Source organism: Drosophila miranda, assembly GCF_003369915.1.
Source record: "Drosophila miranda strain MSH22 chromosome Y unlocalized genomic scaffold, D.miranda_PacBio2.1 Contig_Y1_pilon, whole genome shotgun sequence".
In the NCBI taxonomy this organism is placed as follows: domain Eukaryota; kingdom Metazoa; phylum Arthropoda; class Insecta; order Diptera; family Drosophilidae; genus Drosophila; species Drosophila miranda.
The window spans coordinates 19,527,894-19,545,505 of record NW_022881603.1 but is presented as its reverse complement, the minus strand read 5'-3'; the positions used below and the strand labels follow the sequence as shown (position 1 = coordinate 19,545,505).

The window sequence follows — 17,612 nt, the reverse complement described above, 5'->3', positions numbered from 1 at the left end:
AAGTCATTCACTGGCTATGTATGCATGTTGGCAGGAGGAGCGGTTTCTTGGGAGTCAAGAAAGCAATCGACGGTTGCCCTCAGTTCCACGGAGGCAGAGCACATAGTCTTATCATCTGCAGCAAAAGAGGGACCAATTCCGGATCGCCCGTTGGAGGAGCCACATCCAACATGTTAGGTAAGTAAAACAAAAACAAAACGACGAAAACCAAAAAACATTTTTTTCAAGTGAAAATAAAATAAAGTGAAGGAAAAAATTCACAAAAGTGAAACTGTTCGGGCCAGCCGCTGAAGAATAACCGTAACTTTAACATTATTATTGTATGAGCAGAGAGAGCCGCCTATGTTGTAAAACGTTGACGTTCTGCAGAGCTGCTGCGCTCTTCGGCAACTACTTTGATCTGCTGCCGCCACTTCGGCAATCACTTTGATCTAACGCCGTCGTGTATAGTTTAGTTCTATGCTAACCCCTATGCGCATTGGTTGCATATCGATCTCGCATAAGGTTTATCTGGCAATAGCAAGCAATCGGCTTCCGCTAAGCCACCAAGATTAAATACGAATTATAAAGTTCAACCCGAAATCTCTTTTCATTTTTGAAACACATAGGTGCCAAAAAAGCTTGGCATCTCAAACATTGGTGACCCCCCGACGTGATATAAAACCATTGCTTAATCGCGTTCCGTTAAAACACTTATTATTTATACAATATTTTTTTGTTGGGTAGTTTAACTACCAACAAATACATTTGGGTGCACGTGGAAAAACAGTTTAAAGTGCAAATTCAGTGAGAGTGCGGCTGGAATATTTATAGACAAATTCCGGTACTTTAAGCGTCGAATCTCTCATTCTCTGCGCAGCTGCAGCCGCGGTTCTTGACTTTTCGTGTCTTGCATTCTCGCTCTCGCGTCTATACATCGTCGCTTAAGCGGTATTTCATTTTCCGTTGTTGTGTCGAATTGCACAACGGTTAACATGGACAACGATCCGAATACAGGCGCGGGCGGAAATATTGTGGTGGCTGATTCCATACTGAATCTGTATAAGCGCAAAAGTCAGTCATTATATGATCGATTGCACAGGCTTGGCGAATCCTTCGCGGGGAATAAAATCGATAAGCTGACCGCCGCGGAAGTCGAGGTGCGCCTTGATATGTTGGCAGAAATTCGAGAGGAATTTAATAAGGCCCATAATGAGTTGGAGGCTCTCGATCAAAACGAGATTGGGAGTGAGCTGCGCGAAATCTTCGATACTCTTTTCATATTGTTGAAAGCTGAGTTGCTGGCTGCTGTTGAAGTAAGCGAGTCACACGCCGCTGCCCATTCTACGACTCTGCCAAGCCATTCCGGACATAGTACCATCATCATGGCTCACAAGCAGCGACTTCCTGAGCTGAAGGTGACTAAATTTTCTGGTGGATACGTCTAGTTCTCGGATTTTATGTTGAGCAATGTTCAAATCGGTGATTGAAGCGGATGCGGATCTCAGTGACATCGAGAAATTCCAGCAACTTCGCTCTTGCCTCGCTGATGCGGCTTTGGATTCGGTTCGATCGTTAGAGCTCTCCAGTGCCAATTATCGTGCGGCTCTGGATATACTTAATAAACGCTTTAATAACAAAAGACTTGTTTTCCAGGCACACATCAAGAAGATTCTTGGGCTAAAGAGGGTAGACTCGCCTTCTGCTAAAAGGCTTCGGGAGTTTTCGGATGCAGTCAATTTACACATGCGAGCGTTGCAGACATTGGGAACTGCTGAGGAGATTTCAGGATTCATGGTCATCAGCATGCTGCTGCAGAAGTTGGATTCGAAGACGCAAACCAAATGGGAGGAGCACACATCGTCGGATGCTATACCTACCGCAGAGGAATTCTTCGAATTCTTGCAGCAACGCTGCCAGAAAATGGAGCGGTTGGAATATGCTACAGCGACACACGCTAGTAGCGATCAGGTGGGAAAAAACCATTCCTAAACGCAGGTTAAGAAAACGTTTGTAGCTTCCAACTCTTCCGCCGACCCGTCTGTATGCGTCTTTTGCCACTCAGCGGGCCATGGAATATACTCGTGCAAGATATTCGGAAATCTCTCACCGTTGCTGCGCCACAAAGAAGTGAAGAAGCTTTCCCTATGCTTCAATTGCCTAAAGCCGGGGCACCGGACCCGCGCATGCAATAGTGGAAAATGTCGAGTATGCGGCGGTAGGCATCATAGTTTGTTGCACTTCGATAGTATACAGCCCACAACACAAAGCTGCCCAGGTATTACTCCTCCCGATCTGGCCGTTCAACCGGACACTCTTTCCGTTGCTCAAAATTCTGCTAGCAGCTCGTCTCTACCTTCGTCTACCTCTCTTGCTGCCCAAGGTCTTCACTCTTATGTCGTGCTTCTGGCTACAGCCGTGGTTCTCGTAAAGAATCGGTCTGGCGTTTTAGTTCCTTGTCGTGCCATCTTAGATTCAGGATCGCAGCTGCATCTCGTCACATCCAGGTTCGCCCAGCAGCTTCAGCTTAGGAGAACTCAATCGTCTGCACTTGTGTCTGGGCTGGGCGATACCAGCGTTTCTACTGAGGGATCCACCATAAGCATTTGTATGCATTCTCGCACCTCTGCTTACACAACTACACTTACTGCTCTCATCGCCCCCACGATTACCGATTCTCAACCAAGTATGACAGTAAATGTATCCGATTGGCGTATTCCATCTAACATTCAGCTCGCTGATCCTGCATTTTTCAATCCTCAACGGGTTGACCTTCTCATTGGTGCGAGCGTTTTTTATGATCTCCTCTGCGTAGGGCAAATCAAACTCACCGATGGACTGCCTCTTCTGCAGAAGACCCGGCTTGGGTGGATCGTATCTGGCGGTGGACAGAAGGTATCAAGCTCGGCGCTTTTGGCTACGCACAATTGTCCAGATTCGATAGCTGAGATGGAAGCAAGGTTGGATAAAACTCTTCGTATGTTTTGGGAAGTCGAGAATTGTGGGAGGCTGGTTTGAATACCAAAGAAGAAGACGATTGTGAAGCACATTTCGTAAGCCACCTTTCACGGTTGCCATCCGGGGAGTATGCAGTTCGTCTGCCGCTAAATAACAATACTGATCGTTTAGGAGAATCTTATGCTCAGGCTTATCGACGGTTCATCAGTCTGGAGCGAAAACTGGAGCGTAATCCTACACTCAAGGAGCGGTATTCCGCCTTTATGAGGGAGTACATTGATTTGCATCATATGCACCAAGTCAACCCTGATTCCCGTAGTCTCTGCAAATATTTCTTGCCTCATCACTGTGTCCTAAAGGAGGACAGTACGACGACAAAACTCCGTGTCGTTTTCGACGGATCCGCAGCTACATCAACTGGATATTCTCTAAATGATGTGATGATGACAGGCCCTGTTATTCAGCCTGCATTGTTTAACATATTGATTCGCTTTCGAACATATCCAGTCGCTCTCACTGGGGACATTTGTAAAATGTACCGCTGCGTACGAGTGTCTCCGCCCGACAATTTGTATCAGTGCATCCTATGGCGAGATTCCATCGAGTCCGAGGTTCAAGTCTACACATTAGACACCGTCACATACGGGACGCGGGCTGCATCATTTTTAGCGGTCCGCGCAATGCCCCAGCTAGCCATCGACGAGGGTGAGTCCTACCCTCTTGGCTCAGCTGCTCTGCGGCAGGAGTTTTACGTGGATGACCTTATTTCGGGCGGTAATTCGGTCGCACAGGTCATGAACAAGATGCACCAAACATCAGCTTTACTGTCCCGTGGTAATTTTAGACTTAGGAAATGGTGCTCCAGTCACCAGGAAGTACTTGAGGGAACCCCTGAAGATGACATAGAGAAGTTCCTAAAGTTTAATGATGGAAGCGACATTGCCAAAACTCTCGGCTTAGCGTGGGACCCTGCTTCGGATCAGCTGCTTTTTGCCTTGTCCGCACTGGACACAAACTCAAAGCCATCAAAGCGGTCGGTTTTATCTACGATTGCGCGGTTCTACGACCCCCTTGGATTGATAAATCCAGTCATTGTCAGGTGCAAAATCTTCCTTCAGCAGCTTTGGAGAGAAAATTTGGATTGGGATGAAAGCCTACCCTCAGCGTTGCATTCAACTTGGATGGACTTGAGAAATAGTTTGGCAAGCATTTCTCGGATCTCATTTCCTCGCTTGGTTCTTCGTTCTAGTGTGGCTACAGAAGTTCACGGATTCTGTGATGCCAGCTTAGAAGCATATGGCGCTTGCGTGTATGTCGTGTCCAGGGAAGCCCAGTCTTTGAGCCACGTTTTGTGCTCAAAGTCGCGAGTGGCGCCGCTAAAGACTATATCGATTCCTAAGCTGGAATTAAGTGGAGCCCATTTGCTTGCGAAAATCATGCAGAATGTAAAGGACATGGGAATCTTTACAGGTCGGTTCTATTGCTGGTCGGATTCGTCAACAGCATTATCTTGGATTAGGGACGAGCCAGCTAAATTTCAAGTTTTCGTGGCAAATCGAGTGGCATCAATTCAGGAGTTGACGGCAGCCATGGAATGGCGCTATGTTCCCACATCTTTAAATCCTGCTGATATTCTCTCGAGAGGCTCGCTTCCCAACCATCTTATCCAGTCAGAGCTATGGTTTCACGGCCCATCCTTTTTTCTAGGCTCCAAGGATAAGTGGCCTGTATCTCCATCTAACAACATAGCAACTTTGGAGCTTCGCAAGAGACGATTGCTAATCACGTCTCCACATGCCGATCTCACGTCCGGATGCAAATTTGCGAATTCATTCTTTCGCATGCAGCGCACATTCGCCTACATGCATAAATTTATACAGGACTCACCGTTTCTGATATTCGGCAAGGAACGCATCTTCTAATTCGACACATTCAGCTGGCAAATTTGTGGATGGACATAAAGGAGATTCGGCGCAATGGTCAAGTCATGAAATCCAGTTCTGGACTGGACTACTTAGAGTTGGAGGTCGTCTTGGCAACTCATCGCTAGGATTTGACGCTCAGCACCCGCTCATTCTGCCAAAGGGACATTCCATTACCTTTGCGCTGATAAGATATTATCATGAAAGAAACCTCCATGCCGGACCTCGCGCCTTGCTATCCAAAATTCGGCTGGAATATTGGCCCATTGGAGGTGTTAAGGCAGTGTCAAGGGTCGTCAGCAGATGTGTGAGATGCTTCAGGACTAGGCCGCGCATGGTCGAACACATCATGGGAGACCTACCTAAGGAACGTTTGGAAGGATCTCGAGCTTTTGAAGTCACTGGAGTAGATTACTGTGGACCTTTTTTCTACCGATCAGAAATCCGCACGAGGCCTCCGATCAAGTGCTACATTAGCGTATTCATCTGTTTCACTTCTAAGGCTATACACATGGAGCTCGTAAAGGATTTGACCACCGCATCGTTTCTAGGCCAAGTCAAATTTGGTCGGACAATGCGACAAACTTCGTTGGGGCCAAGAACGAGCTTCTGGAGCTAAAGAAGCTTTGTCTGAGCGAACCGCATATGAAGGAGGTCCACGAATCCTGCTTGGCTGACTCGATCGACTGGCGTTTCATCCCACCTCGCTCTCCGCATTTTGGCGGGTTGTGGGAAGCGGCCGTGAAGACCGCAAAATATCACCTGTACCGCTCAGTTGGACCATCTGTGCTTAGCTTCGACGAGCTGCGCACTCTGATCTGTCAGATCACTGCAATTGTTAACTCTCGCCCTTTGCTCTCGCTTTCAGAAAATCCTGATGATTTAGACGTTTTGACTCCTGCTCATCTGCTTTTAGGCGGCCCCCATGAGCAAATCCTCGAGCCTGACCTAACGAAGCTGAACTACAATCGTCTGGATGGCTGGCAGCGGGTCACCCAACTACAGCAAATATTTTGGAGCCGTTGGCGCGAAGAGTATCTCACTCTTTTGCAAGAGCGCGCGAAGTGGCGTACCCCCGCGCAAAACATCTGCAAGAACGACCTCGTTCTGGTGAAGGACGAAAATCTTCCTCCAATGCGTTGGCCACTGGCTAGAGTGGTCGATGTCGTTTTGGGCAAGGACGGAGTGTGTCGCGTCGCTGACCTGAAGACATCCTCAGGAAACATCAGGAGGGCCGTCACTCGGCTATGTTTGCTGCCCCTTAAGGAATCTGTTGAGAGACTAGCTCCCAACGGGGGGAGTATGTTCGGGCCAGCCGCTGAAGAATATCCGTAACTTTAACATTATTATTGTATGAGCAGAGAGAGCCGCCTATGTTGTAAAACGTTGACGTTCTGCAGAGCTGCTGCGCTCTCCCGCTAAAGGGGCTCTCTGCCGCCGCCACTTCGGCAACTACTTTGATCTGCTGCCGCCACTTCGGCAATCACTTTGATCTAACGCCGTCGTCTATAGTTTAGTTCTATGCTAACCCCTATGCGCATTGGTTGCATATCGATCTCGCATAAGGTTTATCTGGCAATAGCAAGCAATCGGCTTCCGCTAAGCCACCAAGATTAAATACGAATTATAAAGTTCAACCCGAAATCTCTTTTCATTTTTGAAACACATAGGTGCCAAAAAAGCTTGGCATCTCAAACAGAAACAATCAAAAAAAAAAAAATATTTCCGCGCGATACAAAAAATTATAAAACGGGAAACAAAAACCCCAAAAGGAAAAAGAAAATAAAAACCCAAACCTACGAAAGCTAAAACAAACAAAATACCTATTCACATATTTCAAAAACCATATTCATATCTTACAAATACTTAATACTTGCACATAATGGCAAATCCTAATAACCTAATCAGACCTGCCGTTCTGGTTCAAGACCCCAATGCTGGTACAAATATGAGTAGGCAAGAAATTACATCCTTGGTAACCAATTTAGTGAACACTTTATTCGAACGAGCCTCACCTAACCCTAACACCGACTTCCTCAACGCAGTTGATCAAGAAGTAAACCCTGCACTTCCTCACCATGCGAGTGACTACGACAAAATCCCAGACTTAGTGAAAAGTATTCGGGAATTTTCGGGAAGTTTAAACGAATTTAGTTCCTGGAAGAAGGGAGTAGATAGGATTCTAGGGGACTTTGCAGACATAGTAGGAACCCGAAAGTACGTTGGGATCCTTCAAGTCATTCGAAACAAGATTGTCGGAAATGCCGATACGGCATTAGAATCATACAACATTCCTCTTAATTGGAATGCTATTTCCAAATGTTTAACCCTACACTATGGTGACAAGAGAGACCTGAGTACATTAGAGTACCAGATGACCATGCTAGTGCAGGGAAATCAACAGTCAGTGGAAGATTATCATCAAGTCGTTTATCACCAAATGTCACTGATTCTAAATGATCCAGAACTATTGTTACAATTATGCTAACGCCAAGGCACCCACTATTGGATTTAGGGGATCAAACCAAAAACCAATTCCAGCACCCCGATCAAATATCAACTATAATAACTTTAGGCAACCTCTTCAGTACCACCAGTATAATCAATATATATAAACCTTCAGTTCCTCCCAGACAAAACTATAATTACCAAACACCTCAAGTTACACAGAGTTATCCCCGTCAACAATTCCCTCAGAATAACATTCCGAATCGTCCGATCGCACCAAAGCCAATGCCAAAACCAGAGCCAATGGAGATAGATCCAAGTCTCCATACTAGAAATGTCAACTATATGAATCGTCCGCATTTTCAAGCAGGAAAACGACCCCCAACAACGCAAAATGTAATAGAAAAAAGACAAAGACAATTCAATATCCAAACTGGCGAAACCGACGAAACTCAAACGAACTCTTCGCCTGATGCAATAAATTACGCAACTTTGGCTGAATACGAACAACTGAAAGATGAGTATGAAAACGAAAATGACTTTGAACAAACCCTTGAGGAGTATGCTCAAGAACCAGATACAGACAATAACGACTCGAATCTCGAACAACTAAGTGACTTACATTTTTTAGAATAAAAAACTCCTCACTACCCTATATAGAGTGTAGATTGAGGAGTGGACAGACCTTAAAAATCTTAGTAGATACCGGCTCTAATAAAAGCTATATTCAACCCCAACATGCTAATAACCCAATTTTAAACCAAAAACCTTTTAACGCTATCACCGTTAGTGGTAGCATAAAAATAACACACCATAAAATTGCAAACCTTTTCAATATCCCTAATATTAATGTAAAATTCTTTCTGTTACCCACCTTAAAATCATTTGACGCCATACTAGGAAATGACTACCTCAAAGAATTAGGAGCAGTCATTGACATAAAAAAACGAACACTAACAATAAACAATGGTCATGTTATTCCGATAAAGGAAAAATTCTTGGAAGCAGTGAATGTCATATTCAATAGGACAGAACATCTAACAGAAACACAAAAACTAACCCTTGAAAACCTCTTTAAAACACACTCTAATTTGTTCGCAGATCCAAACAGAAAACTTACTTACACCACAAACATTAAAGCAGATATCCGCACCACCTCTGATACTCCAGTTTATTCACGATGTTACCCCCTACCAGTGGGATCCAAAACAGAAGTAGAGAAACAAATAAAAGAACTACTAGATGTACTAGGTCCCCGTACAATTCCCCCGTATGGCTGGTTCCGAAAAAAATGGATGCCTCTCAAAAGAAAAAATTCAGAGTAGTCATCGACTACAGGAAACTAAATTTAGTTACTGTTGCCGATAAATATCCCATTCCAAATATAAATGAAGTTTTAGCACAACTAGGAAACAACAAGTTCTTTTCAGTATTAGATCTTAAAAGTGGTTTCCATCAAATTCTATTAAAAAAATCAGATATCGAAAAAACTGCATTCTCCATCAACAACGGTAAATACGAATTCACACGTCTCCCCTTTGGACTAAAAAATGCACCGGCAATATTCCAACGCACCCTTGACGATATCCTACGACCACATATTGGTGAAATCTGCAATATTTATATTGACGACATAATTATTTTTGGGAAAGATGAAAAAACACATGCTAACAATCTCGCGACCATATTCGATACCCTTGAACAAGCCAATATTAAATGCCAACTCGACAAATGCGAGTTCTTTAAAAATAAAGTAGAATTTTTAGGATTTATTATTTCCGATAGAGGCATAGAAAGGCATATTGGTGAAATCTGCAATATTTATATTGACGACATAATTATTTTTGGGAAAGATGAAAAAACACATGCTAACAATCTCGCGACCATATTCGATACCCTTGAACAAGCCAATATTAAATGCCAACTCGACAAATGCGAGTTCTTTAAAAATAAAGTAGAATTTATAGGATTTATTATTTCCGATAGAGGCATAGAAACCAATCCTGCAAAGGTGGAAGCCATTTCCAAGTATCCTTGTCCGAAAACATTAAAGGATCTCAGATCCTTCCTAGGATTGTCCGGTTACTATAGAAGATTCATAAAGGACTATGCAATGCTAGCCAAACCACTTACCTCATTATTAAGAGGGGAAGATGGTCGCGTATCTAAAAACAATTCGAGCAAAAAAATCATTCACCTTGACCCAGAGGCAATGGAAGCTTTCAAAAAACTCAAGAACACCCTCATTTCGACAGAAGTCATTTTACAATACCCAGATTTCAATAAAGAGTTTCAACTCACAACAGATGCCTCAAATTTCGCATTTGGATCAGTTCTTGCTCAAAATGACAAACCAATATCCTTCATTTCCCGAACCCTTTCGAAAGCCGAAGAAAATTATGCAGCAAACGAAAAAGAAAAGCTAGCAATAATATAATCTCTATGGGGGAGCAAAGGTAAAAATTTACACCGACCATCAACCCTTAACCCATTCCATGAGCGATTGGAATGGAAACGCGAGGATAAAACGATGGAGAACATTTTTGGAAGAGTACGACTATCAGCTAATCTACAAACCAGGAAAAGCCAATGTAGTAGCTGACTCTTTGTCCAGAATCAAGGAGATAAACTCCATCACGACACAACATAGTAGCCAAAGTTCCTCCGAAAGGTTAATTCATAGTATGGAAATACCAATAAATGCTTTTAAAAACCAAATCTTTATTATTCCAGGAAACGAAAATAATTACAAATTTAGTATACAATTTCCAACATTTCATCGACATGAAATTACACAAAACACATTCACCGAAGCTGATTTATTACAAATATTAAAAAAATACCTTAACCCCTCCGTTGTTAATGGAATTCAAACAACCGAACATATTATGGGACAAATCCAAAAAATATACCCATCAAATTTCTTCCAATACAAAGTTAGATTCACACAAAGTAGAGTAGAAGATCTAAGTAACGAAAGCCAACAAGAAGAAGAGATCTTAAAAGTTCACAACAGGGCCCACAGGAATGTCGTAGAAAATCAAAAACAACTCATCGAAAAATTCTATTTTCCAAAAATGAAACAGAAAATTTCCACTATAGTAAAGCAGTGTCAGATTTGTAAGGAAGTAAAATACGACAGACACCCCACTAATCCCGAAATCGTGGAAACACCAATACCACAATATCCTGGTCACCCTATTCACATTGATATTTATTCCACAGAAAGAAATTTAGTTTTGACAGCAATAGACAAATTTTCCAAATTAGCCCAAGGAAGAATCATCAAATCCAAATCCATCGAAGATATAAAACCATCCCTGCATGATATTCTGTTTTATTTCGGCGTACCAAAAAATGTAGTAATTGACAATGAAAAATCCTTAAATTCAGCTTCCATAACGTTTATGATGAAAGACCAATTGGGATATTTACAGATATTTACAGCTCCACCCTACAAAAGCTCAGTAAATGGACAGGTAGAAAGATTCCATTCCACCCTCTCAGAAATAATGCGGTGTTTAAAAAGTAAAGGAATCTATAGCACATTTCAAGAATTACTGAATCAGGCCATTTACGAGTACAATTTCTCGATACACTCAGTAACCAACAGAAAACCGTTAGAAGTATTCTTTGGTAGAAACGTAACAACAAAACCTGACCAATACGAAATAAGCCGACAAAATAATATTGACAAACTTAAAAACAAACAGGACTAGGATTTGAAAAATCACAAGAAAAAAAAACCGATAATACTATACTCACCAGGTCAAGAAATATTCGTAAAAATAAACACACGGTTAGGATCAAAATTGTCTCCAAGATTTAAAAAAGAAACAGTAAAAGAAGACAATAACACTACAATTAAAACTGTGTCAGGAAAAATTGTTCACAAAAGTAACATAAAAAGTTAATAACTGTCCGATATTCATAGGTCCATCTCCATGTCCGTATTAAAATGACTAAAGGTTATATTATATGAAATAACTACACACAAAACTAAAAGATTTATCCGATTGCGGGTTCCATCCGATTATAGCACCACGAATCGGAAAATACCCGAAAATACAATTTTTTTACGATATTCTTCATTCTCTTCCAGATTGATAACATCATTACTCCTCCTACAATTATTAGCTGGATCTATCGAAATAACCAACTATACCGATAGCCATGTTTTAACCATTCATACTAAAACAGGCAAACTAACCTCAGAACATACAAAACTAATTCATGTCATAGATTTAACACTAATAAAACAAACTCTAGACCAAACTCTTTGGTACATAGAAAAAGACCTAAAAAATAATGATTTTTATAATACCTTGGACCATGAAATAAACCAAACTTACCTTATATTAAATACACCTTCACCAACTCGACACAGTAGATCTATAGATATGATCGGCACGGCATGGAAATATATAGCCGGAAGTCCCGATCATGATGACCTAAATATGATCCAAAATAATCTTAATGATATAATTTCAAATTATAATAAGCAAATAGTAATAAATACACAATTTGAGAAACGAATAAACAAACTCACAGAAATAAACAATAGACTCTTGAATACAATAAAAAAAGACAATTCATTCAGCAACGAAATAGCCATTAGTCTACAAATTCAATCCCGACTTATAAAAGAAGAACTAATCAATGTAAAATATGCAATTCAATGGGCAAAAATAAATATAGTAAACACATTCCTTCTTAACGAAAACGAAATAGAGACAATTAAAGAAAACTTTAAGGAAATACTAACCCCACTCAATTCAATAGAAGAAATGCTTGAGTTTGCAGACGTCTCAATTTTATATAATAAAAACACATTACTCTATATTATTAAGATCCCTAAGTTAGAAAAAGAAACCTATAAAGATATCATTATTCGACCGGTCGTCCGAAAAAACCTCATTGTTAATTTACCTATCCAAGAAATATTTATTAATGAATTGAACACTTACGGAATTAATAAACCATGTAAAGACTACAATAACGTAAAAATTTGCAAAACAAATAATGTAATCAACTTAAACCACGATAACTGTATTAGTAGGGAAAGATTCCTCGTGTAACTACAGCAATGCACAACACATCGAACCTATAGAAGAAATAGATTCCGACTCACTCCTCCTAAATAACTTCAACGGAACAATAAAATGGCAAAACGGCTATGAAAAACTAAGGGCAAGTACTTACTAAAGTACTGGAACGATACAATAAACATTAACGAAAAGAAATTTACAAACATTCACAAAACTATAACCAAACCACAAACTCCAATGGTACAAGTAGGCCCATTGCAAGAAAAACGCATAAAAATACTTTCTCTCAAAGCACTCGATGAACTTCACATCAACAATACGAAACACTTAAACTTCCTTCAAACTCACTCCTCAATAAATAGTATGACTCTTATTACGCTATTTACAATTGCAATAATACTGATCATAATATCACATGTGTGTCGAAAACCACAAAAAACCACTCAACATTGCTCCAGAAATACCAGACATCAAAATCAAAGCCGATACAAAGATACCAACAAACACAAACCAAAATCTTAAATTTAATAACATACCATATTTCTAAAAATTCATTTGAGGACAAATGAAATAAGAGGGGAAGAGTTAACACCCTAAGAGTTCAATACTCTTATTTCCAATTAAAACAGAAAAAAGTATACAAATTCTTGCCCAATAGTTTATTACCCAATTGTAATAACACTGCGCAAGAATTCTGTCACAATTTACACAAAAAGTAAAAACCATTTCCTGCCTAAAACAAGAACCGAAACATTGTATTTCTGGAAGTGCTTATGCGCTCCACTTCAAGTCAGCACTTCACGAGAAACCATCGCCCCCACCCCGTCTTCGACGTCGCGACTGCGATAATGTCGACAATGCATTTCTGATGACTCCGCTGTTCTTCACCCCCAACATCGACCAGCAACATTGACTTCCTATTGCCGGTCAATAACTACAACTCCGCTGTCGCCACTGACGCCGCCGCCTACAATAATTCTGAAGACCCCAACAATTAGGCCTCTGCCGAAGTTCCTCTGCCGCGTTCATCGATAGGTTTCTTTAAGAATTATAATTCTAGATTTAAGCAGTCACATTCTGATATTCAATAAAAGCACTTCGCTAAAGTGAACAGAATCAAAATAATCTTTTATTTTGTCCTTCGAATAAGGATAAAATTAACTTGTACCATACCCCCACCCCCTGCCCATTCTTCATTTATTTTGTGGCGGTAGGTCAGCTCATCAAAAGACCCAAAACAAGAACCAAACTCAAATTTCAGTTCTAGCGGCCAGCAATACTAAACACACACACGCAAAGTACGTGAGAATGCATGTGCACCCATACACTAAAACATGCTGGTGGCAAAACAGAACCAGACCTGAGAGAGTTCAAAAAATCTGAAAAAGCATACAATCACATATTTTTGTCAAAACATTTGGCGTGTGTACTAACACATGCAAAGATGTTCTCTCTGCGATCTCTCTCTCATGATGACGTCACTCTGGGGTACTGAACGCGCTAGCCAGTGTGTGACGCTTTCGTTGTATGAACTGGCACATCTGTATACTGTATGGTTAGTGATTTACCTGAGTGATGGGCTATTTTCGTGTCTGGACGAGGCAGACGATGAGGAGCCAGACGATGACGACGATCCGGAACGCTTGTGTTTGCATGTAGTTCCTGTAACTGCACTATTAAAGACCCCGGGTCACCTTTTTTCCTTTTTATGGCTTACCTGTCATGGTTGCGGTGCGAATGACTTCCATCCTTGGGAGAACGCGAGCGCTTTGGTGAAGATTGTACGTTGTGATTGTACGTTATTATGAAAGATGCATTCTACAAAGCTGGTAACTCACCATCTTAAAATATCACCATCTACGATTTATATTTAAGTGCAAAAGCCGTCGAAATTTATTTCACTGCAGCGTGACCGCGGATTTATCGTTAAAATATACCGTCCGACCCTCAGAAATATACCAAAATATACCGTCTCATTTTAAAAATATACCGTAAATATACCGACGAGTTCTAGTTCTATTATGCATATTTCCAGCTAGGTAGAACGATTCATGAATCAATTTATTACTTGACTGGCTTGTTTTAAATACTTGAATTTGATGTTTTATGCCTCAATTTTGGTTCCTCAACAACAATATAGCGTCTCTAAGCCCGAACTTAGCCCACTTAATAGAGCTAACATCGATGTCATCGATCTGGGATCTAGTTCAGAAAGTTCGCTTGCGACATGATCGGTGTATTCACTCATTGATATCATTGTACATTGAAGAACTCTAGCGGTCTTAAAACGTAAGTAGCTTTAGCTATAGCGTTATATTTATGATAAAACTTTGGATTGAACCGTGTCCATATCGATATGAAAAGAGGACAGCGCCAGACCTTGTTTACGTTAACGAACATTGGGAGTGAGAAATGCCGGAAAAGGAAAACACAAATGAAAAGCTGTTGCTTCAAGTGCAGGAAGACTGGGCTGACGAGGCGGAACAACATCCCAGCTGTCAGCATGGTCCCACAGTGCTTTTCTACCGCCAGTCGCAACGTCCCGAGCAGGGGTACTATGCCTGTTCGGCGTACAGGGACTCCAAACTAAGCAATTTCCACATGGCCGCGGATAAATGGGAGCATAATAGACTGAAGGACGTATTAGTTGAAATAAACTACCCAGAAGCGTCCGGCCACGTTCTGAATCCATCTGATTCCGACCCAACAAAGAGTATACTGGCTCTAGCGCAGGATAAAGTGAATGCTCAGTATTTCTTTGATGAAGCGGCGTTGGACTTCTTGGCGGATCAGTGTCGTTGCCTGGGAATAACGTCAGTGGAATTTAATTGCGGAATTAATATATATAATCCCTGATGATATCATCATGACAGCAAGGTGGTCTTCATGGGCGCACCTCGGCTGCATTTTCGCCTGCGTGCGAATTACAAAAGTTTCCTCCTGGATCTGGATGAACGCTTCGCCCGTTACCTTGGTCCGGAGGAGTTCTGCCTGTACAACATGTGCAACAATCACTTCTTCTACAAGCGTAAATCTTTCGAAAAGTTCCTGCAATGCTCTGCGTGAGTTGTTTCTTTAAGAACAATGTGTACATAAATCCAAATGATGAATTTCCAGCGAGGACCGTTTGCTGATAGTGACCGATCCTCCGTTTGGGTGCCGAACAGAACTAATTGCCCACACCTTGCGCGCGCTCCGATGGCGCCACAATCGCATCAACCAGCTGGCCGTTACCCCGCTGTCTATATTTTGGATATTTCCCTACTTCTCCATCAACCACATCAGGCAGGAAATGCCAGAGATGGAAATGAGCGACTACCGGATAAACTATTCCAACCACTCGAGGTACACGAATGTTGGCAAGGAGAGTCGGTTCTGCGGTTCGCCCGTCCGTCTGTTCACCAACGTGCCTCTGAAATTACTGAACCTGCCACAGAACGAGGGCTACAAGTACTGCCCAAAATGTTCCCATCACACGGCCAGTGATAATCTCCACTGCGGCCAATGTCAGAAGTGCACCTCGAAGAATGGCCAGACCTACAGACATTGTAACGAATGTGATATGTGCGTCAAGCCCAGCTATGTCCACTGCACAACTGTCGCCGCTGCACCCAACGCGAAGGACACGACTGCTCCTTCTATCAAACCAAGCAACAGTGCTGGCTATGTGGTCAGCGTGGACACATTGAGACGAATTGCGGCGTATGGAAGCCGCAACGAAAACGATCTCGGACGGGCTGCCTCCTGTGTGGTCGGCAGGACCATAGGTAGCGCCGGTGCCAGCATCGTGGGAGATACTTCCAGGAACATCAATTTTTGGGCCACACATTGATTCAGTGTCTAAGCAACTGACTCCCTGAATCGAGCTACTTGTTTATGTTTAATACAAAATTTATTTGTTCTTAACACTTGTTTATTCTTACAAATTTTTAATTGCAACGGTTAGACGCGGAATTTCGAATTCACTCGACCACGATAAATTGTGGATTGGAATTCTTAGTCGTCAAACTACGGAAGCTCTCATCATGAGAGATCGAGATTTGCAGGACGAAGGGTTAGCAAATTTTGAAAATATTACGTTCAGAAGGGCAAGAAACTTGGCTTAAGGTAATAAGAATTTCATGTGGAAAACACACCAATGCCTTAACAAGCGGAATGCAGATAATTATGTCGATCATGTTTTGGCTGCTGTTGCTGCTGCTTCTGTTTCGGTATGAAAGAAATGATGACGTCGACAGTGCTCACGTTCGTTGAGGTGAAAGTATTTTATTGGCAATGAACGCAATGGCTTAAGAACGATTGTATTTGCCCCAAATGTGCAGCATGAAATCGGAAGCAATGTTATCTACACAGCACTGCAACTTTTATGACTGCAAAATTCAATCAAAATGCTATGAGCTACTGATTCCAGTAATATATTTTTATGACCATAACATAAATTATAAATAATGCAATCACTTATCTAAAATCACAGAGTTTTACTACATAAGACCCTACCTAATGGTTGTACCTCCAGTACCACTGATTTTTCACCATTACATAGTTATAAAGTCTTTGCTGCTCAATGTTGTATAGATCCGTTATGGTTTTACAGACGCGCTCGTCGTTAAAATGACTCTTTGGTGGCGCCTCAAGTAAATTTCCTTTGGTTAACCACTTTAATTCCGAAAAGTGCTTCTTGACACTGGCGCGCAAGCCAGCTCCACTGAATACCGGCTTCCTGAATAGGTCATACATATTCTTTTTGCCATATTTCTGGTGAATCTGATCCACAGTCTGGTCTATATCCGACTGCTTACAATAATAAATGTACCACAGCTTTCGTTCCGGCGCACGTAAATCGGTTATGCTCAAAACGCCGAAAAATTCCACCACATATGTATTACATTTTGGTGGATCTTCCTTGGGTTTCATATGCAAAAAATACCTCAAATGTTTATCAAATTCTTCGTTGGCTGGAGAGAGATTAATATTCATCAATATTAGCTGACAGTCTTGAGGCAACGAGTTTGTATTACCTGAATCTGTGTCTTTTATACTAGCTGCCATGTTTGTCCTTAGGTTTTAATTGTAGAAATAGTCCTAGCAGAGGATTTGATTCTGCTTAAGTAAAAAACATTTCTCCTTCACTATCAATTTCAATAGGAACGCAATAAAGCTTTGCTTTTGTTTACTGTTTTCAATTTCACAATTAAGCTACTACGAAAAGCTTTCTGCTTTGATACTAAATGCAACCCTGAGTATCGATAAGAATACA

At 41.5% G+C, this 17,612-nt stretch overlaps 3 protein-coding genes across 6 annotated transcripts in view; 1 reads left to right on the top strand and 2 right to left on the bottom strand.

Annotated features, from left to right (window-relative positions):
* The window catches only part of LOC117190511 (lamin-C-like), a 128,072-nt gene extending 113,773 nt beyond the window's left edge, over positions 1–14,299 (bottom strand). For 3 of the 4 annotated variants that reach the window (XR_004473712.1, XM_033395578.1, XM_033395579.1), the window contains exons 1-3: positions 14,194–14,299; positions 14,073–14,122; positions 13,924–14,017 (exon numbers count right to left, since the gene is read on the bottom strand). Coding sequence is in view for 2 of the 4 variants with exons in the window: in XM_033395578.1 (XP_033251469.1) it covers positions 13,924–14,017; positions 14,073–14,103 (125 nt within the window). In the remaining 2 variants the exon portion in view is untranslated. Of the gene's footprint in view, positions 1–13,694; positions 13,735–13,923; positions 14,018–14,072; positions 14,123–14,193 lie in introns of those variants that run through there. The other variant, XR_004473713.1, reaches the window with a different exon arrangement.
* Positions 14,300–14,438: 139 nt separating this feature from the next.
* LOC108158542 (rRNA N6-adenosine-methyltransferase ZCCHC4) lies at positions 14,439–16,684 on the top strand. Its single transcript, XM_017290951.2, has 4 exons — positions 14,439–14,644; positions 14,720–15,168; positions 15,229–15,417; positions 15,473–16,684. The coding sequence occupies exons 2-4, from the start codon at positions 14,768–14,770 to the stop codon at positions 16,185–16,187; spliced, it is 1,305 nt and encodes a 434-aa protein (XP_017146440.2). The 5' UTR covers positions 14,439–14,644; positions 14,720–14,767; the 3' UTR covers positions 16,188–16,684.
* Positions 16,685–16,751: 67 nt separating this feature from the next.
* On the bottom strand, positions 16,752–17,540 carry LOC117190513. Its single transcript, XM_033395581.1, has 2 exons — positions 17,374–17,540; positions 16,752–17,310 (listed from the first exon to the last, which is right to left on the bottom strand). The coding sequence occupies exons 1-2, from the start codon at positions 17,402–17,404 to the stop codon at positions 16,853–16,855; spliced, it is 489 nt and encodes a 162-aa protein (XP_033251472.1). The 5' UTR covers positions 17,405–17,540; the 3' UTR covers positions 16,752–16,852.
* Between the last annotated feature and the right edge of the window lie 72 nt (positions 17,541–17,612).